The sequence below is a fragment of the Rhyacophila brunnea genome, unplaced genomic scaffold (assembly GCF_057557595.1).
Source record: "Rhyacophila brunnea isolate RB1 unplaced genomic scaffold, BYU_Rbru_1.0 scaffold_10, whole genome shotgun sequence".
In the NCBI taxonomy this organism is placed as follows: domain Eukaryota; kingdom Metazoa; phylum Arthropoda; class Insecta; order Trichoptera; family Rhyacophilidae; genus Rhyacophila; species Rhyacophila brunnea.
Window position 1 is genome coordinate 8,214,532 of NW_028232752.1, and position 27,061 is coordinate 8,241,592.

Below are 27,061 nucleotides of genomic sequence, written 5' to 3' on the forward strand. Positions count from 1 at the left end.
TATGTATTTTTAATCCAACGAAAACAAATAACTATGAATGAAAAAGTGTGCACAATTTTGTCGTATTGCCCAAATTAGACCAAAACTATTATGGTTTCGTTTAGGCATGGTTTAATTGATTTTTAAAAACTAAATAACACCATCTGTAAATTGTAGTCTTAGTTCAATAAAAACAAATACATATGACTAAAAAAGTTTAGTGTGCACTATTTATAGCAAATCTTAACAGTCTACCTTCACCCTCCGCCACTGATAAATTGTTACTTGTCTTAAAAGCGAAATATACTTACGTGATACTTAATTTCCCTGAATCTGTGTTTTTAATAAGTGTTAAAGTATAAATCAACGCCCTACATAAACCCATACCTATCAGTATGTCAATGGATGCTTTTATTATCATTATTATCTCTCATTGAATTTTAGAGTTCCTCGCGAAGCAGAAAGACGATTACATTGGACATATATACTGAGAGCATTAAGATGCGATCCATGTTGGGAACCATCGGATGAAAGTGTAATTTGTTCTGATCATTTTGATAAAAAACATTTCATCACGACAAGAAATGGACTTCGTCGATTAACAAAAGATGCCTTGCCTTCTTTAACGGTGATTATAAGATTGCATACAAATATTCAATTAATATTATAAAGAAATATATTATACATAAATGCAATCATACATTTACATAGTTGTTACAAAATGAATATATCGTCGCTGTAGATGTCAATTGAGCCAAGCCACAAATTTGGCAAAAATGAGTAAAGTACACAAAAGCATTTTAAAATCATCAAAGATGCAGTGGTCAATGGTTTTAAGCCACAAAACTCTTGACTACCACACACATGTGCCAACTGTACATTTCAATATTCAGTCGTCAAGAGAATCTCTATTTTTTTTAGTTATTTGTTCAAAATAATAAAAAGATAACACCACAAAGTATATTCTAGGTATGTTCAAAGTTTCACCGTTATATCTTTAAAAACAAAAAAGTTCAATAAAAAAATGTTACTTTCTTTTGTAACACAAAATCTTTGTGCATCTGTTTCTCAGCATTATGATTTTGTGGACTGGCTCCCTTGACATCTACTGCGACGATATACTTAATTTATATTAAATTCTACATATTATCAAATTAATTTTTGCTGATGATTACGTGAACAATAATTAATCAATATATTATATATATATCCAGTGGCGGCTCGTGGATATTATATCTGGGGGTGCTGCGGTTGATTAAATATAAATGTTTATTAAGATTATATTTTACTATTAATATAAAAATTAAACATATCTGTTTTTATTTCATTATAAAATTGATTCTTCTGTCTTTTTTCCTTGAAAGAAGGTCTATCACCTATAGTTGCTCGCGACAGCTGTCGCGCTCAGAGCTGCTATACCCGACAACGTTCGCTCCCCGCGCCCCTCCTTCGCCCATCGAGCATATTCCATCGAAAATGGTACTGCATAAAATCACCCAATGTGTCACTTTTCTGATATTAGTATCGCAGTGTATGATAATTATTGGATGTATCGGTGCGCGGGCGAGCTTTAACATCCTTAAATAATATTGATATTTTCATATAATATACATAAATAATTTATGTATATTATAATATTACATTTTTCTCAATTTGCTTGTGGGTGCCTCAATTAATACATAATTTTATTGTTGTTTTAGTGTATTGATAAACAAACGAAAACACCATTATTGGAATTCAATAACCATGACGATTCACAAAATAATGACTGTATTGAAAATCAAGCTAATGTTGGCGAAGTGGACATGACGTTTGAATACCAAAATGTGAAAATGGAAGATATGGATATCGGAGAAGACGCACCAATAGAAATCCCCGTTTTAGGTGCAAAGCAGGTGAATATATGATATTTATAGATTAATGATAGTTCTATAAATATTTGTACACATATTGCAACAGGTTAATTCATTCAGAATATTATTGATAAACTGATTATAAATAAAGTTAATTTTTTTCCACTTTAGGTTATTCCAAAAATAGAGGACATACCTTTTTTTGAATTCAGCAATGACGTGGATGTAGATAAAAACAGTAGCATGCAAAAAAATGAAAAAATAGAGAAAACCATTTTTGAAACTCCTCGAGAAACCCAACTCAGAAAAGCTTTAAAACGAAAGTCGGAAGCAAATAAGAGTTTTTTAAGCAGAATAAGACTATTACAGCGACAAAATACAAGATTGAAGAAAAAAAATTCATCGTTGAAAAATATGATTGCAGATATTAAGAAAAATCGATATTTAAGCGACGATCTTTTAAGCGAAGATCTCGTGTCCAAACTGTCTACAAAATGTAGAAACTGCATTTTAAATTTACTCCATGTACTAAAAAAATAATAAAAACAAGAAACAGCCTTTTAAGAAGTATTCAGTAGCCTTGCGAAAGTTTGCACTGACAATAAATTTTGACTCACCATCGGCGTATAAATATATAAGACGCGTATTTCACATGTGCATGCCGCACTCCTCCACGTTGTCGAGGTGGTATAAGAGCATCAACGGAGAACCTGGTCTTACCGCTGAAGCATTCGATGTTTTAAAACGGAAATCCCTTTGCAGTAAAAACAAAATTATATGTAGTATAATGGTTGACGGCATCAAAAGATTTGGGATGGGAAATAGTACATCGGCTTCATAAACATGGGGATGGGAGTAGAAGGTGATTGTCAACAACTAGCAACAGAGGCCTATGTCCTGTTGCTGGTTTGCATTAGCGAAGAATGGATGCTACCGGTGGGATTTTTTTTAATTAATGGCCTTAATGGAGAAGAAAGGGCCAATATATTAAAAATTTGCTTGGAAAAATGTCATGAGGCTGGTATTGAAGCAGTATCGATAACGTTTGATGGTTAGCTTGCCAATATGTCAGCCATTAAAATTCTGGGTTGTAAAATTGATGACACAAACAATCTACAGACAACGTTCAAACACCCATCAACCTAAAAAAAGGTTGCTGTATTTTTGGATATGATTAAGTTAGTTAGGAATTGTTTTGAATGCGAAAAATTTATGACAAAGACGGTAAGGAAATAAATTGGAAATATCTTGTGGAACAAAACAGGATGAAGCAGGATTAAATTTAGCGAATAAAATAACATCGCAACACATACCTTTCAGGAATCAAATAATGAAAGTAAAACTTGCGACGCAGTTGTTAAGCCGAAACGTGTCCAAAGCAATTAACCTATATAGTAGAGATACTTTAAAAAACCCTAAATTTAAAAATTCTGAACCCACTCACCAATTTATAACAATTTGTTTGATATCTTAACTCCCATAATTTCAAAATAAAGGGATATAAATAATGTCCTATTACTGACATTAATAGGTTTGAGATATTAACGTTATTAGAAAAAACTTCAGAATACATTCAATCATTAAAAATATCAGTCCGAACCAAGAGAACAGTAAAGATAAATAATATTAAACATATACAATATACTGAATCGATCAGATCCATAATTGATGGCAGAAAAAAAACAGGATTCTTAGGATTAATTGTTTGCTTAAGTTTTAAGAGTTTGTATTATGATTTAGTAGATAATCAAAAATATATAGAATATATCCGTATGTATAAACTTAGTCAGAATCATATTGAATTGTTATTATTTGACAATATTGGAAACAAGATGGCCTATAGCAATAATCCGAATGTCCATCAATTTAAAAACGTATACAAAAAGATACTAAATCACTTAGAGCTCAGGTCATCTTTTAACGGTAACTGTAAACCACTGGAACATATTACAATTTTAAATTGCTCTTCATCACCGATTGACAGTATCAATAGAACATCTGAAAAATATCGCTTTGATGATGGCAATGAGGAGTTTGAGATGTCATTTGATGAAACAGTACGTATGATGGCAATTGATCCAATATGCCAAAGATTAAACTCGGATACTACACAAGACATTCTCACACAACACGCATCAAATTATTTCTTTTATATCCGGGTTCGTTGTGAAATGTCTACTGAAACAATTAAAGTGTGAGAAACGTATCGAAAGCCTTGTATCGCCCACTAAAATGTGGTTCCATACATTAATTACTCGTAAAAGATATGGGAAATTTGTGCTATCCATCTGATGATGTCTTCCAAACCTGTATCGTGTAAACCAGTATCTGTAATACGGCGACTTATGAAAGAAAATAATGGAAAATCAATACATATTACCAAAGCATACAATGGATCACATAATAACGTACATTTTGGCACTATTTTTCGGGTCAAATATTTTTCATTCTATAGATAATCATTCCACCTTACAACCTGCTCTATATAATCATAGGTTACACTTGATTTGAGCCATAATATGCAAGTATACAAATGTTAGATTACACTATATAGCAAAAATAGATACAATTAGGGAAAAATTAAATACTGAACGGCAAATATACAATAAATTATTACATTTTCAAGGCGTTTAACGAGTACAAAAAATTTGTTCTTGTTTCATTGATTATGCATTTATTATGACAGCGATTTTTTCAAATATACCTACTTAATTAAAACATCATGCAGAACTATATTTTAAATTAAAGATATCTGTTTTTTTTACTGTCCGGATATTTCCATTTACTTTCTTCTGTTTTATCTGTATAATAACTTAATTATCGTTGTTTATTACGGCTATTTCTTGTTATAACGCCATAATGAATCGTAATAGCCTTGTTAACATTGTCATACTTTAATAGTGTTTTCCACTTTTTATGTTTGCCAATAAACCGATACTGGTTTCGTTATTAATCTCATCAGTAAGATATCATGGGCTTCATTTACTTTTTATAAATATTTCTATTTACTTTCTGTTGTTTTCTCTGTTTGCTTGCTCTCTGAATTATTAAAACATGCACCTATAATGTCCCCCCCCGACCATGTCCGATCCTAATAGGATCATATGGGCCTCCACAGAGTAGAGGTTTGTATTAACAGATTTTTTTTTTTACGAGAAATGGATGTCAGCCACTTGCTCAACCTATTAGGTCCATACCCTGACACACACACATATTGAAAAACAATATGTGTACTTGCCAAACCCAGGATTCGAACCTGGGACCCACGGCATGATAGTCCAACGCTTATGCCGCGCGGCCACCGTAATAACCTATAATGTTAATCATGTATTTTTTTATAACTTGATTCCTGATCATTTCTTGTTGTGATTCTATAATATTTAAATGAATAGTAATAGTATGTTCACGCTGAAATAATATTTTCCCCAATAAACTGATACTGGTTTTGTTATTAAATCATTTTCAACGGATCAATTATCAGTTACAAAATATTCTTATTAAAAGCCGCTTCAAATATACCAAATTATTGTATTGCAATTCAATAACCATCATATTAATTTATTGTTTAATCTCAGACATCTTAACCCATTGGTGACAGAATACAAAATTGACTTCCATCAATCAAATATTAATAACTCAAAAAGTATGTGTTTGAATCATTTGATTTTTTGAACATAAATAAAAATAATTACAAGATAAAAAGAACTTTTTATATACTTACGTTTTTAAATTTCCTGTTGAATTATGCTCAATATGCTCAAACTTACACTTGATATGAAGTAAATAAAAAACAAACAGATATAGAAATACTGAAATGTCATTTTGATTTCCATAGTAACACACGTATATATTAATAATTTAGTTGCTAGGACCACCCACTTAGCAACCGATAATAGTGGATTGAATTACGGATTTTTTCCAAAATAACGAAATATCATACAAAACAGAATTAACTGAAAATGAATTCAATTCTACTTAAAGATGGCTAAAAGTATTAAAAGAATGCATTGGCATCGTGTTCTGATATATTCTAAAAGTTTCAAATGTCTAGCTAGTCAGGAAGTTAGTTAAAAATCGATTGCAAGATTTGTACCGGATAAACAAGAATACGAGCTAATAAAAACATTGTAAAAAGGATGCTCTAATATGATTTAAGACAGAAAAGAAAAAAAATATATTTAAATCGAGATAGGGAGGTTTAAAGTTCAATAAATAAAAACTTTCATTTATTTTTCTTCAGAATTTTAAGTTTAGTGCTAAATAAAAAACCAATTACGTCTTATTCGTATTTCGTATTCTTAGTCGTATTATATAGGGTAATTTATTTTCATGACAAATGCTGTACTTTTCGCATTTCTAGCAATAAGTGAAATTTCGGGAATTCTGAAATTTCAAGTTACGATCTTTTGTTCCGAACTTAAAATACAAATGATAATTTGAAATAAAACTGTTCCCTGTATTATCCTGTATCTAAAATCACTTCCAAGGTTTGAAAATATTTTCACAGATGTTCATTCTTCACGCATGATATTATTATTTTTGAACTAGTTTCTATCTATATTTTTAATTTTATTCTGGGTAGGGAACTGTTTTTTGTACACTTTTGAAGATACTATTCAGATCATCATATCAGCCAAATACATTATATTTAAATAATTGGATTCAGTACGAGTTCACAATAACCAAAAATAATAGAATAGGTAAGACCATTAGAAAATTTAAGAAACTTCCGGAAACATCTTTATAACGTGTTCAGGGTTCTTAAGATACCCAATACTGATCTGCATTAAATTAATTATGTGTATTATTATATTAACACTTACTATCAAATTAGTTTTTTCGGAAAAAAAGGTAACCATTAATTATTAGGAAAAGTGGTTTGGGTTTCAATAATAAAAGTCAGGGTTGATCTGAAATATATTTTCATTGGCAGCATATTTTTTCAAGACGGTACCCAGTAATTTCAATTAGTCAATCATAGTTAAATTTATAAAATATGACTAGGCAAAAACACACCATAAAGTACAATTATTTTTTGCTAGTGTATTTTTTGAAAAGACAATTTAATTTTCAACAATATAATTAATTACCTTATAATAATACATTGCATCTTATTTCTATACTATATTTTGTAAAAAATTATCAGTAACAAACGGATCCTATTAATGATTAATCCTATGTTTGTAGTAGCAAAACTTTCCTCCATTTGAACATGAACACTGATTTGTACGCCAAGACTAGTAATATGTACTAGCATTTGAATTATTAAACATTAAATAAATGACAGGCAAATTTATTGATCGACAGAATCCAATCTTTTAAATTGATTTATAATAAAATTTGGTGAACTTGAATATTTATTTTTGCCCCAAAATAACATTAATAATTATTAGTGAATCAAAATATTCTGGTCGAAGTTAATATAAACTTCAAAGTTAAAGGCACCAAATATAGTTGTAAATGAATCTCTATAAGATTGCAATTATTAATATTGTTATGAAATGTTTGTTTCTTAATTTTACAAGCAAACTGAACTACAATGTAAATGTTAAATTAAATATATTTACGCGGTTGACAATGTATCATCGTTTATTTTGCTTTAATTTCTTCTAATTCTGTTTGTAGTTCTGAAAATCGCCGTTGAAGTTGTCTCTCGCGTTCTGTCTGCCTCGCCACATCTTCTGTCAGTGACTGGAAAAAAATATGCACATATTAATAACCCTTTCTGTGCCTCCAGCGAGTTTTCTTGCTCTATGAGGCCGTGATCGACAAGCCGAACATACGAATTTCGCAAGTTATCTCGTCCGACTTTAAACTCAAATTACTAGCCACTGTCCATTGATTTGCATAATCTAAAAAATTAAACACACAGTGACATCTGTTTGAATAATTATGAAATACTAAGCCACAAATTATCGATATTACAGTGATTTTCGAGCGAGCTTCGGTGTGTTGTTAAAAATCTACGGCCCGTCAAATACTGCCATAGTAATATCGTGAGGCATAGAAAATGTAAACTAAACCAGAAAAACATACATACGAAATGTCTACTTCCAAAAACCCAGTAAGTCTGCTTATGAGCAATGAAATTCTAACAAAAAATACATATAAATTCACAAAATATGTAATGATCCAAAACCTACCAAATGAACATGAAAAAAATGTTAAAAACTTGACAGAAATTTATAAATCTTCATAAGTATCATTGATAAAAAAGTTTTACATAATTTTCTTAGGTATCGTTGGACACATTTCGATCATAATAGTTACTATCTATGGTTTAAAAAAGAAAATCACTGTAGTATTTGGAACTCAATAAAGGATCCCATTCTTTTTGACACAATCACTGCTGACCTGTTAATCAATATTTAATTATCACATTTAAATATCATGTTAATTATATCTAATGGCCAACTAATGCAAACGCGCCGGTCGCGGTCAGTACTAAATGAGTTAATGGTTATCCCCTGAATAAAACCGTGACAATATACTGCATTAAAATGTAATGTATGTAAATTTGACTACTGACCACGTGGAAATTGTTTTTATTGAATGGGACCAACTTCTAATTGAAACCTTGCCTAGAGACTCTCTGCCGAGTGCCGAGTGGAAGGTAACCATAAAGTCAGAATGTTACAGTAGATACTCAACAGTGTCTGTCATAGTTACATGCTTCAGCAATTTTATTAAAACTGAATGTCACCAATACATTATTTAAATTAATATTCAAGTAACCCTCTAATAATTGAATTTACTTGTTTACCTCTATTCTCCTAGGGATAGCGGCTCTCTCTTGATCAGCCAGGAATTTAAAAGTGCTGAGTTCCAAATTGGCTTGCTCAATTTGCTCATTTAGTTCCTGAAATTGCTTTATTAAAGCCTGAGATCGGCTCTGATATCCTCCGGTCAGCACGCGAAGCTTTTTCTCCATCTTCGAACACCTCTTTGCCTCTTTGGCCATGTGACTTCGGTTCTGTTCTAGCCTCTTCTCGGCGGACTCCAGACGATCCTTTTTGCTAGCAAGATTGGCCCTCGTGTAACGGTTTTGACTCGGAAGAAACAGAACCTGTAACAAATTCAATGCAATTATTGCAATGAAATCACAGTACTTTTTATACAGAATTAGAGAAATATGAATAAAATTATTTGCTTACCTGTGCCAGGCATTCATCCCATACTTGTGAATAGGCATCGATACTGAGATCTCCATGAGCCATTCCCTGTTTCACAATCTCCATTTCTTTCGAGAGAATATTTCTGGAGTCTCGCAGCTCCTCCGAATGGAAATCTTCGTATGGCCAGTGCTCCAAGTAAGCCAGATGTGAAGCCTGTTGGCTGACCTGCCGTTTCTTTTCGTTACCTAAATACGAGCACGTAAATAAATAAATCTTTTCACATAACTGTGGTTTTTAGTATTTTAGATTTATTAATTGCAGGAATTCATAATACACCTGCTAAATATAAAATCAAACTTAGACAAGGTACAACCCAAATACAAGTTCGTTAACACAACATAGCTACTAGCTAGGTTTTAATGTATGACAATATCTAATGCCATAAATCTATTTAGCGTAACAATATACATATATGTAAGTTTAACTTGTTCGACGCGGACGACACGGCTGCCGTGTACCCAGTTAAACGGCCATTAGGTGCAATTAGCATGTTATAGTGATTGTGTTAGGTATACATTCTGGGCATACAATCACCTTCTACAGTTCATCTCCATTCATTTCTCATGTGGTTGCAATAACCCCTCCCGCTAATACAGTCCACTGATTCTTCTCCTAACTATTGAAACCAACTAGAGACTAGTTACTAGACATAGAAGTTAAAAATAAATAAAGAAAAAAATAGTTTGAGGTGATTATATAATTTATCAAGTGCATATTTACCTGGTACAGGATTTTGTACAGCGTCATAATGCAGCATTGTCAACATTTCTCGTTTGATGAGTTCTTCAGCCTTTTGCAGATCAGACAGTGGTCCAGTGTCTCCTCGGGATCGCAATACAGACATGTTGATATCCACAGGTCGGGGTAGACTTCTCTGCACGGCCTGAGATCGTAAAGCTAACGCGGCAGCTCCTAAATAATAAAACAACCATAAGAAATAATACCTTAATATAAAATATACTGGCACAATTATTGAACATCCGTTATGTCGTTATAGATGATGCGTTTCTTTGAAGTCATAATTTCTAAAATTATGAATTCATATAAAATCAGAATAGATTATTATTATTAGATAGTGTCATACTTTTATCTTCTGCATCCTTTTCTTTTCTGAGATCAATATCGGCCTGGTCTTCCATGAGACTGAGGTTGTTCTCATCTGTGATACCGTCTGTGTCGCTGTCTGGCACCACTATCTCATAATCGTTGCGAGGAGTGGGCAGCGATTGGAGACCGGCTCGCAGAGAAGCCTTCAGCTGTAAAATAGATAATACATGTGCATCAAGCATACACAGTCATTTGGCAGTAATGGAGTTGAGAGGTGAAAGACTGGTTGGAGGTTATTCGAGTGATTTGAGGAGAGCGTTTATTTACTGATAGTTAAATACAATGCCAGGGCGCTACCTTAGTATTGGTTTGACACGTAAAACTATCATTGAGTATTGTTATGTTACATATCCAGTGAAGGAAGACTGAAAAATATTGAAATAAACTAGTTTTAAGTGTAATTTTGTTCCAAATCCATAAAAATAATACAAAAGATTGCATTGGTTTGTTCCAAATCCGGATATAGAACAAACCAATAGTAATAATTCTCTATGCTATATTATAAGTTGTATTGGTTGGTTCTATATCCTTTTTCGACCGATGGCATCGCGCATTTTATCTGGAAGAATGTGGACAAAGAACAAAACAATACGCAATTTAGTCAGTTTATTTAGTCATAGTTACATTTAGTTACGTCATGCATAACGTTTGACTGGCTTTAATTTGTTTGTGATTCGTATTGTATTATTATAAATAGAAGTTTTAAAGTAAATAATGGATTTTACTCCATCTCCCCATAGAATTTCTGATAATATTTGATTTAGAAAATGTTTTTTTCTCTTCCAAAGGCAAACGTATCAATTTTTTTTTAAGTCTAAACTGAAAGTCTTTAATTTTACAGGTTTTGTAATTGTATTTGGCACGAATTCCTAAATGGCAGATCTGGAAATGTTTTGGCAAGTAGTGTATTGATCAAAATACTGACAGATCATTCGTGACATTCCAACCATAAATTAAGTAGGTATATAATTTTGTGGTCGGATAAATGTGTATGTACCTCAAAATAAAAATTCCGTTATGTCAACTGCTCCCCTTAAATTGTTCTGATATAGGTATGTTCAAATATTAACGTAATTGAACAAAAGTTTTCTGAACCCGGGCATGGAACATTACAAGAGGTAGATACTGCTCATAGCGTAATTGAATGTTTCCTAAGAAATCGGTAGGTTTATTCTCCATTTTCATTGATTCGGTAGGTACTTAGGTATATTGAAAATTTCATCGATTTTTTTTTTTTTTTTAAGTTTTACAGATGTTGGAGGCTGATTTTTTCGACTACCAAGCCATTGCAGTCTCTTATAATTTTACCAATATTTAATTCACGAAATTAAAGCATCTACAATACGAAAAACAATCTCTTCTGTCCATTGTGAAATGGCGAAAGGATTTCAATGATTACTTCCTTGAAATAAATTTGATTCGTCGTAATATAATTACCCTTCCCAGTAGCTCTAGAAAAAAAATGGATTCCACTTCCTTTACAAAATAGTAATCGCAATATTTTATCTCAAATTCCTATTTTAAAAAAATATGTTCCAACAGGAAACAAGAAAATCGTTTCAAACCATTATTTGCACTGTATGCAATAATTAATGACAATTTTTTTTCTGGAAACCTTTATATAATTCGTTCAATTGCCTTATTTCCCTTTATATTTCTTATTTTTTTCGATGATATTGTATTAGAAATTTATATTAAGTATGTCCTTTTTCAATCTTTACTTACCTACCGAGATTATTTTATTTATACCTAATGTAACAATTTTTCTTATCGCAATAAATGATAAATGTAATGACCTATAATGTATTTATTACGAAAACACAGTAACAATGAAATATTCAGCGCATTGTAATACAAAAATAGGAAAAAATATTATCTTGGTTTGTTCCATATCCACAAAAACGAAAAACATTGTGCATTTTGTGGATATGGAACATAACAAAAAAGTAAAATAAAGCATTACGGTGTATAAGCGCGCCATGCAAAATAACTATTTATAAGATATATAGCTGAATATAATAACATCCCAACAGAAAGTTTGTTTCTAAACCAAACGCAATCGTAGTAGTAAGCGTGTGTACATGTAATGCTCGTTTCCCGCTAATTATTGAAGCTATTTGAATTGGTCTGTGTCACAAACCAATAGTAAGCTAGTGAGGTGTGAAGGTAACCGTACAAGGAAATACGCGGTGAGCTATGTTCAGTCTGAGGCGTTCTGATAATGAGTACCACATCCGAGGCATGTTGGTAGAGTGCCATATTCCATCAACCGTGTTCGATAAATTGCGGCAAGCTATTATTGATGTATGTTATTACCGATGTATGTCACACATGCAAAATGTGCTGACCGTAGATGAAGTGATATGCGAAAATTGGGCAATTCGAAAATGTAATCACCGGCATTTGCTGACACGGCTTAGGGTTGTTGACCCCCAGTCACAAAATTAACAGTATGAATAACTGAATAATTTTTCAGGCTTTCGCCATGTCTGATTTTTTGCCGTTCACCATAGTATAATTTGATGAATTATATTATTTTTATCGTGACATCTAAAACGTATACAGACACCATATTGATAAAATACTATGTTATCAAAAAAAATATATGAATTCAGTATATCCCTAACTTACTCGTAGGTATACTGTATCTGCTGTGAATCAATTAATTTAGTTAAGCACTGATAATGCAACAATTTATTTATTTAACGTTTATATTATTAACTAAATTTATATTAAAAGTATTGTTCAGTTTTCATACTTTTACAATTAAAAAATATTTTAATAATCATGGGGAAATCAAAATTTAATAAATGGCAACAAAGACGATGGCAGAATGCGATGTGATGTAACTAATTAAAAGTTTTCTAGCTGTCATTAAATTTTAAGGCTAATTTTAGGGCTAAGAGATTTATGAATAGTAATTGAATAAATTGTCATAATATGGTATAATGGAGGAGTTTTATTACCTGTTTTTGGAAGTGATTTACTTGCTGCGGAGTATCTCCTAATGCTAATCTCTCTTCAGGATTTATGTTCAACTTATCGCGCAATCCAGGTGTGTAACCCTAAAAACAATTTATACATCCGAATAAATACAACATTAAAAATTGATTTATCTTTTATTTTGAGCATGAGACTTCTGTTATTGTTTACAAAGCGATAGTTTTTTTAAACTGTGAAGCAAAGAGGCAAAGGAAAGTGATACAAATGGTACATACGCAGTTGGTAAAGAGATTTGGATACATAATCAAAACGTAAGATGGGTAATTGTATTTATGGCAACTGTATGTCTTCCCTTCGCTCTAGTCTGCACACATCATTTCAAGTTTTGAGTGTCAAATGTTATGCTATAATTTTAAAGACAACTTACTGGTCCTCCGACTTGACTTAAGCCTCCGGGAGTTCCAAAACTACCAGGCGTTGACATTTCGCTTCTCACTGACCTGAAAACAACCCAATATTAGTCACATTGACTCATGAAAATATATTATTATCTTGCACTACATGAAAATAAATGTATTATGCGTTTATTGGACTATGCCTGCTGGAAGAAAGCTGTGGATAAGACCAAGGCTCCATTGAAGTTAAACTGTCATCGAGGAAGAAGAAATAAATTCAATCTTAAAGCTCTTTTAGACACGAATTAAGTGTAGCCTACAGATAGCAGTGGCGAAGGGTGGAGGTAGGCTGTTAAGATCTACCATAAATAGTGCACACTAATTTTTATCAGGCATATTTGTTTTTATTGAAATAAGACTACAATTTACAGATGTTGGTTAGTTCTTAAAATTCAATTAAACCCTGCGAAACCAAGCCATAATAAATAATAGTCAAATAATACTCTTCTATCTATAAAATATCTAAAAGTAGAATAATATGTTTTATCTATTCTAGGTTGGTTAGGCAGGGCTTAATGAATTTAAAAAATTAACCAACAATATGTGTAATATGTATTCTTAATCCAACGAAAACAAATAAGTATGAATGAAAAAGTGTACACAATTTTGTCGTATCGCCCAAAATATACCAAAACTATTATGGTTTGGTTTAGGCAGGGTTTAATTGATTTTTAAAAACTAATCAATACCATCTGTAAATTGTAGTATTGTTCAATAAAAACAAATACGTATGACTAACAAAGTTTAATGTGCACCTTTCGCTACTGGCAGATAGCCTGACTTGGGACCTGATTTAGTCGGTTGATTATTGCTTCCTGAACAGAACACAAGCACCATGTCTCACATTCTATCAATCTAGGAAAAGGATTAGTTATTAATTAAAAAAAAAAACTGAAAAATGTAAGCATAAAAATAGTGCATGTATAAAAAACCATATCCATTACCACCAGTTCAGGTAGGTACTGACAATGCTACGGATGATCTGATTTGATTGGGTCAATTGGATGACGTGGTCACTCTACATCACACAAATTATTCCCAATACAAGACCTACACATGGCCTGATATAGCGTCTGATCTGGTCAAATCAGCCAGACTGCCTGACCGAATCAGACTATCTGTACGATCTTTTATGTTTGAAACCTGCTAAAATCTGCGTTAATATAAAATTATAGCGAAATCAAATGTATACTGTTTCATGTCAAAAAGTTGTCAAATCAAACAATTAATTACAATCATTTGATGCCTATTGGAAAAGAATAAAACCAAATATTAAAAACATGATAAATATACATAAGTAGGTATGTGTTTACCGGAATGGTGTGGCCAGGACTGTATTAGGTGTTGCCACAACCTGGTTCTGAGGGAGAGATCCGCTGAAGTCAGGATTGTAGAGCGGTGTATTTAAGCCTCCTTTCAGGGGTGTGTCCACGTGGGTCAAAGCCATCATGTTTTGAGCCTCTTGTAAAACTCTGCAAATATAAATAACTTTTTAAATATAGAGCTAGTCTGATGCTATTATTATTAGTGGTTCTCCCCAGTAATATACAAAATATGGTTCTGATACGTTACAGATGTCCTTCAAGCGATTTTACGCCATCGCCAAAGATATTGAATATTCTCCAAGATGAGACCTTCTGTGATTTCCCTATAAAAATCACTGAGGGCAACTTTAGTTTGACATAAATGTCATTTTTGTATACAAAAAACAAAGAGAACCCTTCGTATGAAAATTAATGATTCTAGTGGTGCTTTTTTTGCCATCACTGTATGTTTAGACTCCATCTCTATAAAAGAAAATTTCTTCAACATCTTTGGCTATCAAGAAGAAATATCTTAATTTTCTTTGAACTGATTAATTTTGATGATAAAATAATAGATAAGTAGAATGAACCTGTCAGTCTGAGGGGCGGGTGTCCTGGCAGCAGTGGCGTGCTGCGGCGTGATGTGGTAGTCGGCGAGGAGAGCATCCGTGGCGTTACTCTCTCCTGCCGTCCCACTCGCACCTTCAGCCGCTACCTCCCTCGCCACCTCACTTGCACGGCCCAATTTCACCACTTGTTGGAGTTCCTAGATATAAAAAATATTTTATTGTCACTCTGATCAGAGAATTAACATTGAAGTCCACATGTTCTCTTGAAAAGCGGTTAAAAGATGTTATCATATTTATAAATTTCATTCCCTTTGGGTTTGGCAAACTCAATAAAGTACATAAAAAACTGTCAAACCGAGCTGTGATACTATGCTCACTTTTTGATATTTATTATCAGTATAGTCTCGCAAATCACCATGAATAGAGTCACACTTGAACAATGCTACCAAATAATCCAAATTTACTTGAAAATCCATTACGACTTATAGACGTTGTTCTACCGCAAAATTGCTTTCATTAATGAGGCTCATTTTTGGCTTAACGGATTTGGTAGCAAGACAAAATTACCGCGTATAGAGTGAAATGAATCCATAAAAGACCCTACTGACTCAAATACTGAATAAAAAATCCACCGTTTGGTGTGGTTTACAAGCTGGTGGCATCATCAGAAAATATTTCTTCAAAAATGAGACTCACGAGCTCGCATTATGGGCAATGGAAATCGTTACCGGACCATGATCAATGATTTTTTTTGGAAAATATAGATGACATTAATCCGGACAATAATTGACACCTTAGAAGCCAACATTGTGATATTCATGATACCCAGCCAGCAGTACTCTTAAAAGTGGCCAAAAATTGAACATCCAGAATGTGTTTGTCAAGAACAGCTGCGGTGGCCATATGCCCAAAATAATTTTCAAATAGATCTTTCGAATGCAGCCGGCCCTCAACTTTCGAACGCTATACTTTAGCACAATTCGCTATTTTGTATATTCTAAAAAATTAGATTTTTGTTGATAATGCAAAAACTGTGAGTTTACATGCAGTCACTCCTCTCTCCTCTACTCCCCATCACCTCAAATATGTAAACGGGTGGTATTCAACTATCTCTTGACAAGTTTATAAAGAAAGCACCTGATTGCCAAAATGCTTCGTTAACTTTATTATACCAATTGATAAATAAATATTTTTAAGTACCTACACTTATTCATGTTTTTTTTATGTCGCTCTACTTTCGAACAATCAACATTCGAACACATTTTCAAGAACAAATTACGTGCGAAAGTCGAGGGCCGCCTGTATAAAAATATGAAAACACCTTTACATAGGAATTTTTCTGAAGTCATTCAAACAGCTTTTCGTTTGAACATACAGTGAATACAAGATGGAAAGTTATTTAAATCTGAATACATAATAATAAAACAATAAACACATTCAACAGTACAGGAATGTAGGTACATGAAAAGACATTCGAATAAATATAAGAGAACATACTAATAGACTAGTTAACAAAACTTACCTGATCAGAAATCTGTGGTTCTGGCAATACTAGCTTGCTTCGTTTGCGAGCGGGCTGGTCTCCCAATAACATCGACTGAGGAATATCATTTTCCTTTCTCTGCTTCAATTTCTGCTTATCTTTGCGACGCTCACGCTGAAATTAAGCAGCATTGACAGATTTAACGACACATGTTACCAACTACAGCAAACAAAATTTCTACGGTATTTATAAAAGTCAAGAAGTAAATATAATAATTACCTCTTCTTTCTCCGACCGTAGTTCTCCATCAAGATGTTGCTGTCTCAATTTGGAGAAATCTGGAGCCATAGGATCGATGACTTCAGTAGTCGTGTCATAAAATCCTAATGCCGGCCTCTTTTCAAATGGAATCTCTGCATTGTAATCGATACCTCTCTTTTTCTTATGCCTGTAAAAGCAAAAAAATAACAATATTGAACGCTATGTACTTAACTGTCATGTGATTTCATTTTTCAGCTTTTTTCCACTCTATTTTGATGTACTCTATAATACACAATAGTCAAAGATCCAACATCTATAATATAAACAATGTTAAGTTGTTAACGGCCCACATGCTCGTCGAAGGTCCTGCGCGTTAACATAATTTTACTCCCTACTTTAATTATAGTTTGTCAATTTATGGCTACGGCCGTATGTTGTAGCTTAACCACTGAGGAATGCCAAAAGAAATGGCGTATTTCAAAAAAATAATACCTTATTCTTAGGTCAATAATTATTATAAAGCAATCATTATTCGTAGGATGTTTATCACACTTGAATGGTCAAAGACATAGCTTATAATGAGTATCTTTAGAATTATCTTCAAATGTGTTAATCTTGCCGATTTTTGAATAATAAAATGCATAATTCTTGTCAAATTTGGGATCACAGAGATTATCAATATAATTTTTTATCGTGAATATTTTACAAAAATTATCTCGTCATAAATTATACTAATGGTTTTATAAATGCGTTTAAAAATTAATAAATGTAAAAAATCTTAACACCACTGCACAGTTATGTACCGAAATATGACTATATTCTAAAACATTAGAGCGAGAGGTTTAAAAGAATACTATGTTATGAAACAAAAATACTTTATGCAGTCATCAAATGTTTAAAATAAATATGAGGGATAATAAGGCTTCAAAATTATATAAATAGATTATCTACAACGTTTAAGGAGTGTCCAGGATCATGGTTTGAAAATACAATAAAAACTCAATTTTGACCTACGACGAGTATGTCCCCCCTTGATGTGACACTTTTTTATAGAAATTAAATAGCAGATGATATAATATTTTCACAAATAAGATTAAGACATGATTATTTGTCACCTGTCTAATGAATATTATAGGTTCCTTTTATTTATAAAATAGAAACACTTCCGGCTTTAGTATTTATTCAGAGTTCAAAGAGTTTAATCAATAACAGAAAAAATTTTAAACGGTACACGAAAATAGATTAACAAGATAAGATGACTCGCTTGACCAAATAACCAGATGAGCTTGCCAAAGAATTAGTTCAGTTCATGTAGGTATCACATTTGACAACTAGATAACCACACTTAACACTAGAAACAAATTGTAAGGTGCTTAGTTTCAAAATAGAGGACCTGTATGATCATTGGGGTCATAGCTAATCAGACTAAGCTGACTGGATGTAAGACTGTGAGATCGTGAGTACTTACGGCGTCGTCAATGAGGAGTGCTATATGTGGGTTTCTTTTCGAAGACATGCCTCTACAATACCTATATAATTTAAGTAGTGAAAGTCTATAATTCGTAATAACTATTGGATTAATGAATATAGTTTACCTTGCTGCCACCAAAATACCGGCGGCGCTCAATTCCCTCCGTTTCTGTAGTGCAGCCAACCGCCTCGCTTCTTCCAGCTGCTTCTCACGAGCCTTACGCTTTGCTTTTTTGCCCTGAGTGTTGGCCAACCTGGCTCTGGCTTCAGATAACATTTCAAGTTCTGAAATGAAGTCCACAATTAGCAGTTTCTGTTCTTAGTTACCTCCAAATATATTTTTTTAATAAACTACCATGTTTGCTTGTACTGCCCTGCTAAGTAAAAAGACAATGTTTTTGGTTTTAGTGAAATGAGAACCTTAGTTTTAAACTACCTTTTCTCTTATATTATGTAAAATTAACATTTATACAGTGTATATTTAGAGATTATGTCAAAACAATCCAATTATATTACATAATATAAGAGAAAATGTAGTTTAAAACTTGGGATCTCATTTCACTAAAATCAAAAAAACTGTCTTTTTACTTAGCAGGGCAGTGTACATAATACATAATAAGTGATTAATAAAGGGTAATTTGCTTTTTTACCCTAACATTTTAACAAATTACATGCTTTGTGTAGCTTAGTTTGTCAACAAAACATAAATTGTTATTGTAACAGGTGTGTATCACGCAGTGGCGAAGGCTCCATACTAAGCGATTATTTAAAGCTTACGTTCTATTTTCAAGTATTTAATTTATATAAATAAATATCTATATTGTAGGACATTGTAGGTTATAATAAAAATATTGATTGCCATCTATCGTCGTTATTTATAAGTAGAGCTTTTAATTGAGTCAAGTTTCGAATCAAAAATAAATGACGGAACGTCCAACGTGAGTGCTATTTTTAGAATTATTTCAACGATAATCCAAGCCGAATTTTCTACCGCAATTCAGTTGCCAACTTCATGCATGTCTGCGTTTTTGTTCGAGACTCGGAAGCGTAAACAGACAAGCTTATTCGAAATGTTGATTTGTTTATTGTCTATGCTTATCTTTAAAAGCAAATAATAAATAATAAGGATGATTAAAAAAAATAATAACTATTGTGTTCGATCACATATAATTTATAAATTGTTATTAAAAATAAATATTGTATTAATTCGCGATTATTATTTAGGTTACTTCAGTCATAGACAAACATAACATGCTATTCACAGTTTATGTCATTTTGACATTTCAAAGCGGTGATAAAGGTTTATTTTATAATACAAAATTCATTGTGTTACTGTGTTTTGAATGTGGATAAATTATCTCATATTGTACCGAAATCATTCGCCAGTGCTTTAAATATATAAGTATTTATTAAATTGTGTAGTGTCCCGATAGAAAATGTGCGAACGATTGCATTTAAAAATTATCAAAGATTGACCTTCCAAGGGTTCATTTAGATTTGAATACAGCAAAAAAAAATTATATTAGACATTTTCATAACAATTTATATGATAAATATTTGTTTTTAACTGGCAGTTATACATTAAACAAACTTTTTTGTTGGCGATGCATATTGTTTGGTAAAGAAAGTATGCGTGGAATTCTACTGCCATAAGTGATTTAAATAATTTGACAAATTCAGCGGTGAAACCTATGACCAGTGTGTCGTTGTCATTAGTGTGCACCTATTCATCAGTAGTAATATCGTAAGTATCATCTTCTTATTTCCCGTAAGTAACCTGACAAGTGTGTTCTTTTTCTCTGATCTCCACAGCTTACCTCTTTCCAAAAGTCACCCTTCGCCACTGGTATCACGAGCATTACACAAATGTAGAATAATATATGTGTCATTTACCGTCTTCATCCATGTCTTTTGGGTCAGGTCGGGCCGGCTTCGTTTCAGGGTTGGGGTCTATTTCACCAGGCTTCAGCTTGCGAGGGTCATCATTCATATCATCACCTTCTTCCTTCTTCTGTGCCTGATCACTAAAAGATGCAAAACATTAATATTTTGCTCTATTAACTACAACCTCAGCACCAGCATTTTCTCACGATAGATAACATTATACTGTAGTCATATTATGTCAAACATAAGTACATTAGGATGACGTAAAAAATGTATTTTTTTAAATGAAATTTGAAGTTCTGATGACGCTGCGTTTCGTGGCTTAAGAACCTGGAGGCGGTCTCACCGAACTGTTCCGGGTAGCAGTTGATATAGCAAAGATCATCCTAATGGTGACCAACCTCCGATAAGGGATGGCACGATAAGATCATGTGTAATTATATCATTATGTCAATGTTTGGTATGCCATGGGAGTTTAATACATGGTGAAATGTACAAATTTAGTAGAAAGGTTGAAAGACAACATAACCATAAAATTATATTAAAAAAAAATTTTTTACCGCTGTAATCTGTAGGAGTATAATTAATTATTTGTCAATAAATAAATATGATCTGCGCTGCCTTTGAGGGCTGATAAAATGATTATGATATAAAACTTACAGTAAATATTCATATCTCTCGAGGCATTGAGCAGCCGTACGACCAATAATGGGAGCAATAGTTCTCCATTGGGTGGGCATAAGTTTGGCCAAATGCAGCAGTTTCTCATCCTCTTCCCTTGACCACTCTGTCTTCTTGATACTCGGATCCAGCCACTCGTACCAACGGGCTTTGCATTGCTTTGCCGACTTACGATGGAGCAGAGAGGCAATTCGTGACCATTGGTTTTTGCCATATTTCATCACCGCCGCTTTTAATATTTCATCCTAGAATTGAAAAATGTCACTTCATTATTAAATGCCATAATTTTATTTAAAACAATCATAACATCTAAAAGTAAATATAAAATTAAAAAAAGTATTTTGACAGAGAAGAATATGTTTTGTTAATAAACAAAAAATTTTAAATTATGTTAGAGAATTAAACTTGCTTCGGTATTTCTCCAAACGCCCCCTTTTATCATAATACGCGGCATTTTGGATGTTTTTGATTTATACTTTCATAAAAAAATGCGTTTATCCAAACACTATTCACTGACAGCGCCGTAATTTTACGTTTTTTGACGAGTCTGGAGCAGCCCAGTGTTGTACTTGTAATCTATTTAAATCATAGATAATATTTAATATATAGCGATATTTCGAAAAAATAATATAATGTTAGTGTAAGACGATATGAGATCAATAATTATTATCACTATTTCACCATTGTCATTTTTGTCCTGAATATGATAAAAAGACAACATATTATTATACACTGCAATGTATATTTTTTTGACATTGATATAGGTGCACTAAACAAAAAAATACTATGTGAGTATCATATTTTACAAGCATGAAAATGAGCCTTTAATATGCAAAATTTAACAATTTTAGATCGAGGTACCTACCTAGGTTTCTAGATGCCTTTATGGATACCTCGCATTTACTATCGAGGTTTCTTTAAGGACTTTGGCACGCAAACTAGTCTACTTGATGGTAGTCAACTAAAAATTGCGCCGGCTGAGAGAATATGCTTTATTGAAAACTATTCTTCTACCCGCACCAGGTATTACTAATTTGAATTCGGCTAGGGCCTATGAAACCGCCTTGCAAAATTCTTTGTAGCGCAAGGCTGTGGTGATTCTGATAAATATTTTGTCGTATTCATTGGGAACTGAGGACTGCGATTTGTAGCCGAGTTTTCTGCTTCTGCCAAATAGTAGCAGAAACTAATGTATTATTAAATTTGAAGGGAAAACCAAATTAATTCGTCTGTGGATCATTGACTTGCTTTTAATAAATTTATTATTTTGGTTGGCAGCACAGACAGATGTTCTATTATATTATTGTCTATTGATAATATCTCAATCATAGACTAATTCTCAATGTTTGATGGTGCATGTTGACACTCCCTATTTTGTTAATTTCTTTCAAATACCGGCGTACCTATACCAAAATGACAAAAAAATACATATAAAAATCCTAAGGATACTTACAGTTATAGGTAGGTAGATATTTTAATTACGTACTATTGCATTTTATGCGGCATTGGCGACACCGACATCACTTTATTTTACTCTAGTACGTTTATGTTGCAGATACATTTCTTGACTCCGGGTGACAGTTGACTCATCATGGCGCGTTCGATAGCTCCCAGTCAGCAAAAACTCGCTGAAAAGCTTGTCATTTTAAATGACAGGGGCATTGGAATGCTGACTCGCATTTACAACATAAAAAAGGCTTGCGGTGATGCAAAATCCAAACCCAGTTTCTTATCTGACAAAACCTTGGAGTCTTCCATCAAATTTATTGTGCGAAGGTTTCCAAATATCGATATTAAAGGACTGCAAGCGATCACAAACATTAAAAATGAGATTATCAAATCTCTTTCGCTGTATTATTACACCTTCGTTGACTTGTTGGATTTCAAAGATAATGTGTGTGACCTATTGAATATCATGGATACCTGTCAAGTGCATTTAGATTTGACTTTGAATTTCGAACTCACGAAAAACTATCTAGATCTGGTCTCGACCTACGTATCCCTTATGATCTTACTCTCAAGGGTTGAAGACAGAAAACCCGTTTTGGGATTATTTAACGCCGCCCACGAGATGGTTCACAATCAAAGCGATGCCAGTTTTCCTAGGCTCGGACAATTGATAATGGATTACGATTTGCCAGCTAAAAAACTGTCAGAAGAATTCGTGCCGCATCAGAAACTGTTGGGAAGTGCTCTAATGTCCCTGTTCTCGATATTCCCCGGCCGTAATCAGACAGCTGATCACTGGAGATCAGAGCAGAAGCTGAGCCTCGTCGGAAACCCTAGTCAAATTTTGAAAGCCGCTGAAACCAGCACCATGTCCTGCGAATATCTATCGCTGGAATCCATGGAGCGGTGGATCATATTAGGATTCATGCTCTGCCACCAGATGCTCAACGACGGCTCGGCCAATAAGATGTGGGTGGGAGCTCTCGAGTCCTGTTGGGTCGTCGCCCTGTTCCGTGACGAAGTCATCTATATTCATTCGTACATCCAGTCGTTCTTCGATGGAATCAAAGGTTACAGTAAGAGAATTTCTGAAGTGAAAGACTGCTACAATCACGCAATACAGAAAGCTGGGTATAAACACCGGGAACGTAGGAAGTTCTTGCGCACAGCTTTGAAAGAGTTGGGACTCATGCTAACCGACCAGCCAGGTCTCCTTGGGCCAAAAGCCTTGTTGATTTTTATTGGCTTGTGCTATTCCAGAGATGAAGTGTTCTGGCTTCTCAGACACAATGATAATCCTCCTCTGCAGAAAGCCAAAGGAAAGTCCGCTGAAGATTTAGTCGATAGGCAACTGCCTGAGCTGCTTTTCCATATGGAAGAATTACGAGCGCTGGTCCGCAAGTACAGCCAGGTCATGCAGCGTTATTATATCCAGTATCTATCCGGGTACGACGCTATCGCCTTGAACATTCTAATGCAGAATCTGCCGGCATGTCCTGAAGAGGAGAGCGTCATTCTCTCTTCGCTCTGCAATACGGCAGCGAGTCTCAATGTTAAGCAAGTGGAAGGCAATGAGATGTTTGACTTCCGCGCATTCAGATTAGACTGGTTCCGATTGCAAGCTTATACTTCCACCGCGAAAACTCCCCTCGCCTTGATGGAAAACCGTGAAATGGCCCAGTTGATCGATAAAATGGTCTATCACACTAAGATGGTCGACAATCTTGATGAAATAATGGTTGAATCATCGGATCTGTCAATCTTCTGCTTCTACAGCAAGATATTCGAAGACCAATTCCACATGTGCCTGGAATTTCCTGCTCAAAATCGCTACATCATCGCGTTCCCGTTGATCTGTAGCCACTTCCAAAACTGCACCCACGAGCTTTGCCCCGAAGAGAGGCACCACATCCGAGAGAGGAGTCTCTCTGTCGTTAACATGTTTCTCGAAGAGATGGCCAAGGAAGCCAAGAACATCATAACCACCATTTGCGATGAACAGTGCACAATGAGCGATAAGCTTCTTCCGAAACACTGCGCCCAGACCATTGCTCAGCTGGCCAACCGAAAAAAGAAAGACAAAAATAAAAAGAATGCCATTGAAGTGGTGAAACCTGGCTCCGAAAGTTACAGAAAAACCCGTGAGGAATTGACCACAATGGATAAACTGCACATGGCTCTCACCGAGCTCTGCTATGCTATTAACTATTGTACGACAGTGAACGTTTGGGAGTACACGTTTGCCCCACGGGAATATTTACATCAGCATTTAGAAAACAGATTTTCGAAAGCTCTCGTCGGAATGGTGATGTTCAATCACGACACGAGCGAGATCGCCAAGCCCACCGAGTTGCTCGTGAGCGTTCGCGCTTACATGAACGTTTTACAGACCGTAGAAAATTATGTTCACATTGACATAACGCGAGTATTTAACAATGCTCTGCTCCAGCAAACTCAGAATGTCGACAGTCATGGAGAGAAGACTATCGCATCTTCGTATACGCAGTGGTATTCGGAGACCCTGCTGAGGCGTGTCAGTGCGGGTAATATCTGTTTCTCCATGAATCAAAAAGCATTCGTCAGCCTAACGACCGAAGGCACGATACCTTTTAACGCCGAAGAGTTTTCAGATCTTAACGAACTCCGCGCTCTAGCGGAACTGATCGGTCCCTACGGCATGAAACTGCTGAACGAGACTCTAATGTGGCACATTTCTAGTCAAGTTCTCGAGCTGAAAAAACTTGTCGCCAGCAATAAGGAAGTCTTGCAGATGCTGCGAACCAACTTCGATAAACCCGAAATCATGAAAGAGCAATTTAAACGGCTGCAATTCGTGGACAACGTCCTGCAGAGAATGACAATTGTAGGAGTCATTCTCAGTTTCCGCCAGATCGCTCAGGAGGCTCTCTTAGACGTGCTGGAGCAGAGGATCCCCTTCCTGATCAGCTCCATCAAAGACTTCCAGCATCACCTGCCAAGTGGCGATCCCATGAGAGTGATCTCTGAGATGTCTTCGGCGGCGGGCCTCCCCTGCAAGGTGGATCCCACCCTGGCCGCCGCTCTCCGTCAGCACAAAGCCGAATCTGACGAAGAAGAGCATCTTCTCGTGTGTCTTTTAATGGTATTCGTCGCTGTCTCCATTCCCAAATTGGCCCGAAATGAAGGCTCATTTTACAAAGCTTCACTGGAAGGACACGCTAATAACATCCACTGTATGGCGTTGGCAATCAATAATATATTCGGGGCTCTTTTTACAATTTGCGGGCAAGGTGATATCGAAGATAGAATGAAAGAATTTCTGGCTTTGACGTCGTCGTCTCTTCTTCGATTGGGACAGGAAGCAGAAAAAGAAGCGATTAAAAATAGGGAGTCCGTCTATTTGCTGTTGGATTTGATTGTGCAGGAATCCCCCTTCCTCACCATGGATCTATTAGAGTCGTGTTTCCCGTATGCCCTGATTCGAAATGCTTATCATGCCGTGTACAAACAGGAACAAGCGATGACACATCCGTAAATTGCAATTATCTTTTATTACACTCATTGAACATAATCACATTACATACAGGATAGATACTTATGTATGTATTATGAGAACAAGTATAGTTTTATTTTTGTTATTGTCATCAACATTTTTCTTTTATACTATAAATAAAATAATTATTAGTCTTATTGATATAATTAGATGTTTATACCTACATTAAATTATTTTTTAAATGGCACACACCTTCCATTAGTAATATGGTTTCAACCGAACCATTTAATATCAATTTTTCTTGCTATAAATAAAAACAATAATTTAAAATAATATTACAAATATTAAAAATATAATACTATCAGTTTTTAATTAACTATTTCTTTTATTCAAACGAATAATTCACAAGATTTAAATCTTGTGAATTATTCGTTTGAATAAAAGAAATAGTTAATTAAAAATTATTAGCAAGTACAAGAAGTTGCTTAAAAAATATTGGAGAAATTCCTAGACGTCGGTTAGTAATCGTTGTAATAGTAAAATAACTACCTACTTTGATTTAATAAACAAAAATCGATTGCCGAAGTAACATGATTTCGAAGAGCGCTGAGTGGTAGGTATTTAATAGCCAATAGCTTAAATATTTGTCGTCATTAGTATGTCTTCCGTAGCATAATGGCTGAATGCGACTAGTTTGGGGCGTTTACCCGTTGGAGATGCCGGGTTCGATTCCCGACCGGTTGGCTTACTTTTTTCAAAAAAAGTTTTTTCTATTGGTTGTGATATACTCTCTCAGTTAGTGTGCTTCTAAATAATATAATGTTTAATACTATCAGATTTTCTGTGTTCCCAAAGATGTTCAATTTTGATTTCATTGTTTTAAAATATCACTACTACTCAAAAACACCTTCTTGGTGAGTCACATTTAGCCTATAGAGTGCAAATCATCGGTCTATCTTGGAAAATTCATATAAGT

General features: G+C 34.1%; 2 protein-coding genes and 1 long non-coding RNA gene across 4 annotated transcripts; 2 read left to right on the top strand and 1 right to left on the bottom strand.

The window, feature by feature from the left end:
* Nucleotides 1-423: 423 nt before the first annotated feature.
* On the top strand, nucleotides 424-2,205 carry LOC147078857 (uncharacterized). The gene is made up of 3 exons (XR_015071160.1): nucleotides 424-607; nucleotides 1,680-1,874; nucleotides 2,004-2,205. It is a non-coding gene; the product is annotated as an uncharacterized LOC147078857 (long non-coding RNA).
* Nucleotides 2,206-6,850: 4,645 nt separating this feature from the next.
* Cdc5 (cell division cycle protein 21) lies at nucleotides 6,851-21,713 on the bottom strand. Its single transcript, XM_085950080.1, has 15 exons — nucleotides 21,574-21,713; nucleotides 21,144-21,409; nucleotides 20,493-20,623; nucleotides 18,725-18,884; nucleotides 17,148-17,316; nucleotides 16,908-17,042; nucleotides 15,407-15,582; nucleotides 14,826-14,984; nucleotides 13,485-13,557; nucleotides 13,081-13,179; nucleotides 10,092-10,263; nucleotides 9,728-9,919; nucleotides 8,987-9,192; nucleotides 8,596-8,898; nucleotides 6,851-7,523 (listed from the first exon to the last, which is right to left on the bottom strand). The coding sequence occupies exons 1-15, from the start codon at nucleotides 21,616-21,618 to the stop codon at nucleotides 7,422-7,424; spliced, it is 2,388 nt and encodes a 795-aa protein (XP_085806206.1). The 5' UTR covers nucleotides 21,619-21,713; the 3' UTR covers nucleotides 6,851-7,421.
* Nucleotides 21,714-22,473: 760 nt separating this feature from the next.
* On the top strand, nucleotides 22,474-26,305 carry Hem (Nck associated protein 1 Hem). 2 transcript variants are annotated; one of them, XM_085950083.1, is made up of 2 exons: nucleotides 22,474-22,625; nucleotides 22,704-26,305. In XM_085950083.1, the coding sequence occupies exon 2, from the start codon at nucleotides 22,756-22,758 to the stop codon at nucleotides 26,125-26,127; it is 3,372 nt and encodes a 1,123-aa protein (XP_085806209.1). In that variant the 5' UTR covers nucleotides 22,474-22,625; nucleotides 22,704-22,755; the 3' UTR covers nucleotides 26,128-26,305. The 2 variants fall into 2 exon arrangements, with proteins under 2 accessions (XP_085806209.1, XP_085806207.1); XM_085950081.1 differs by having other exon boundaries at nucleotides 22,720-26,305.
* Nucleotides 26,306-27,061: the final 756 nt, after the last annotated feature.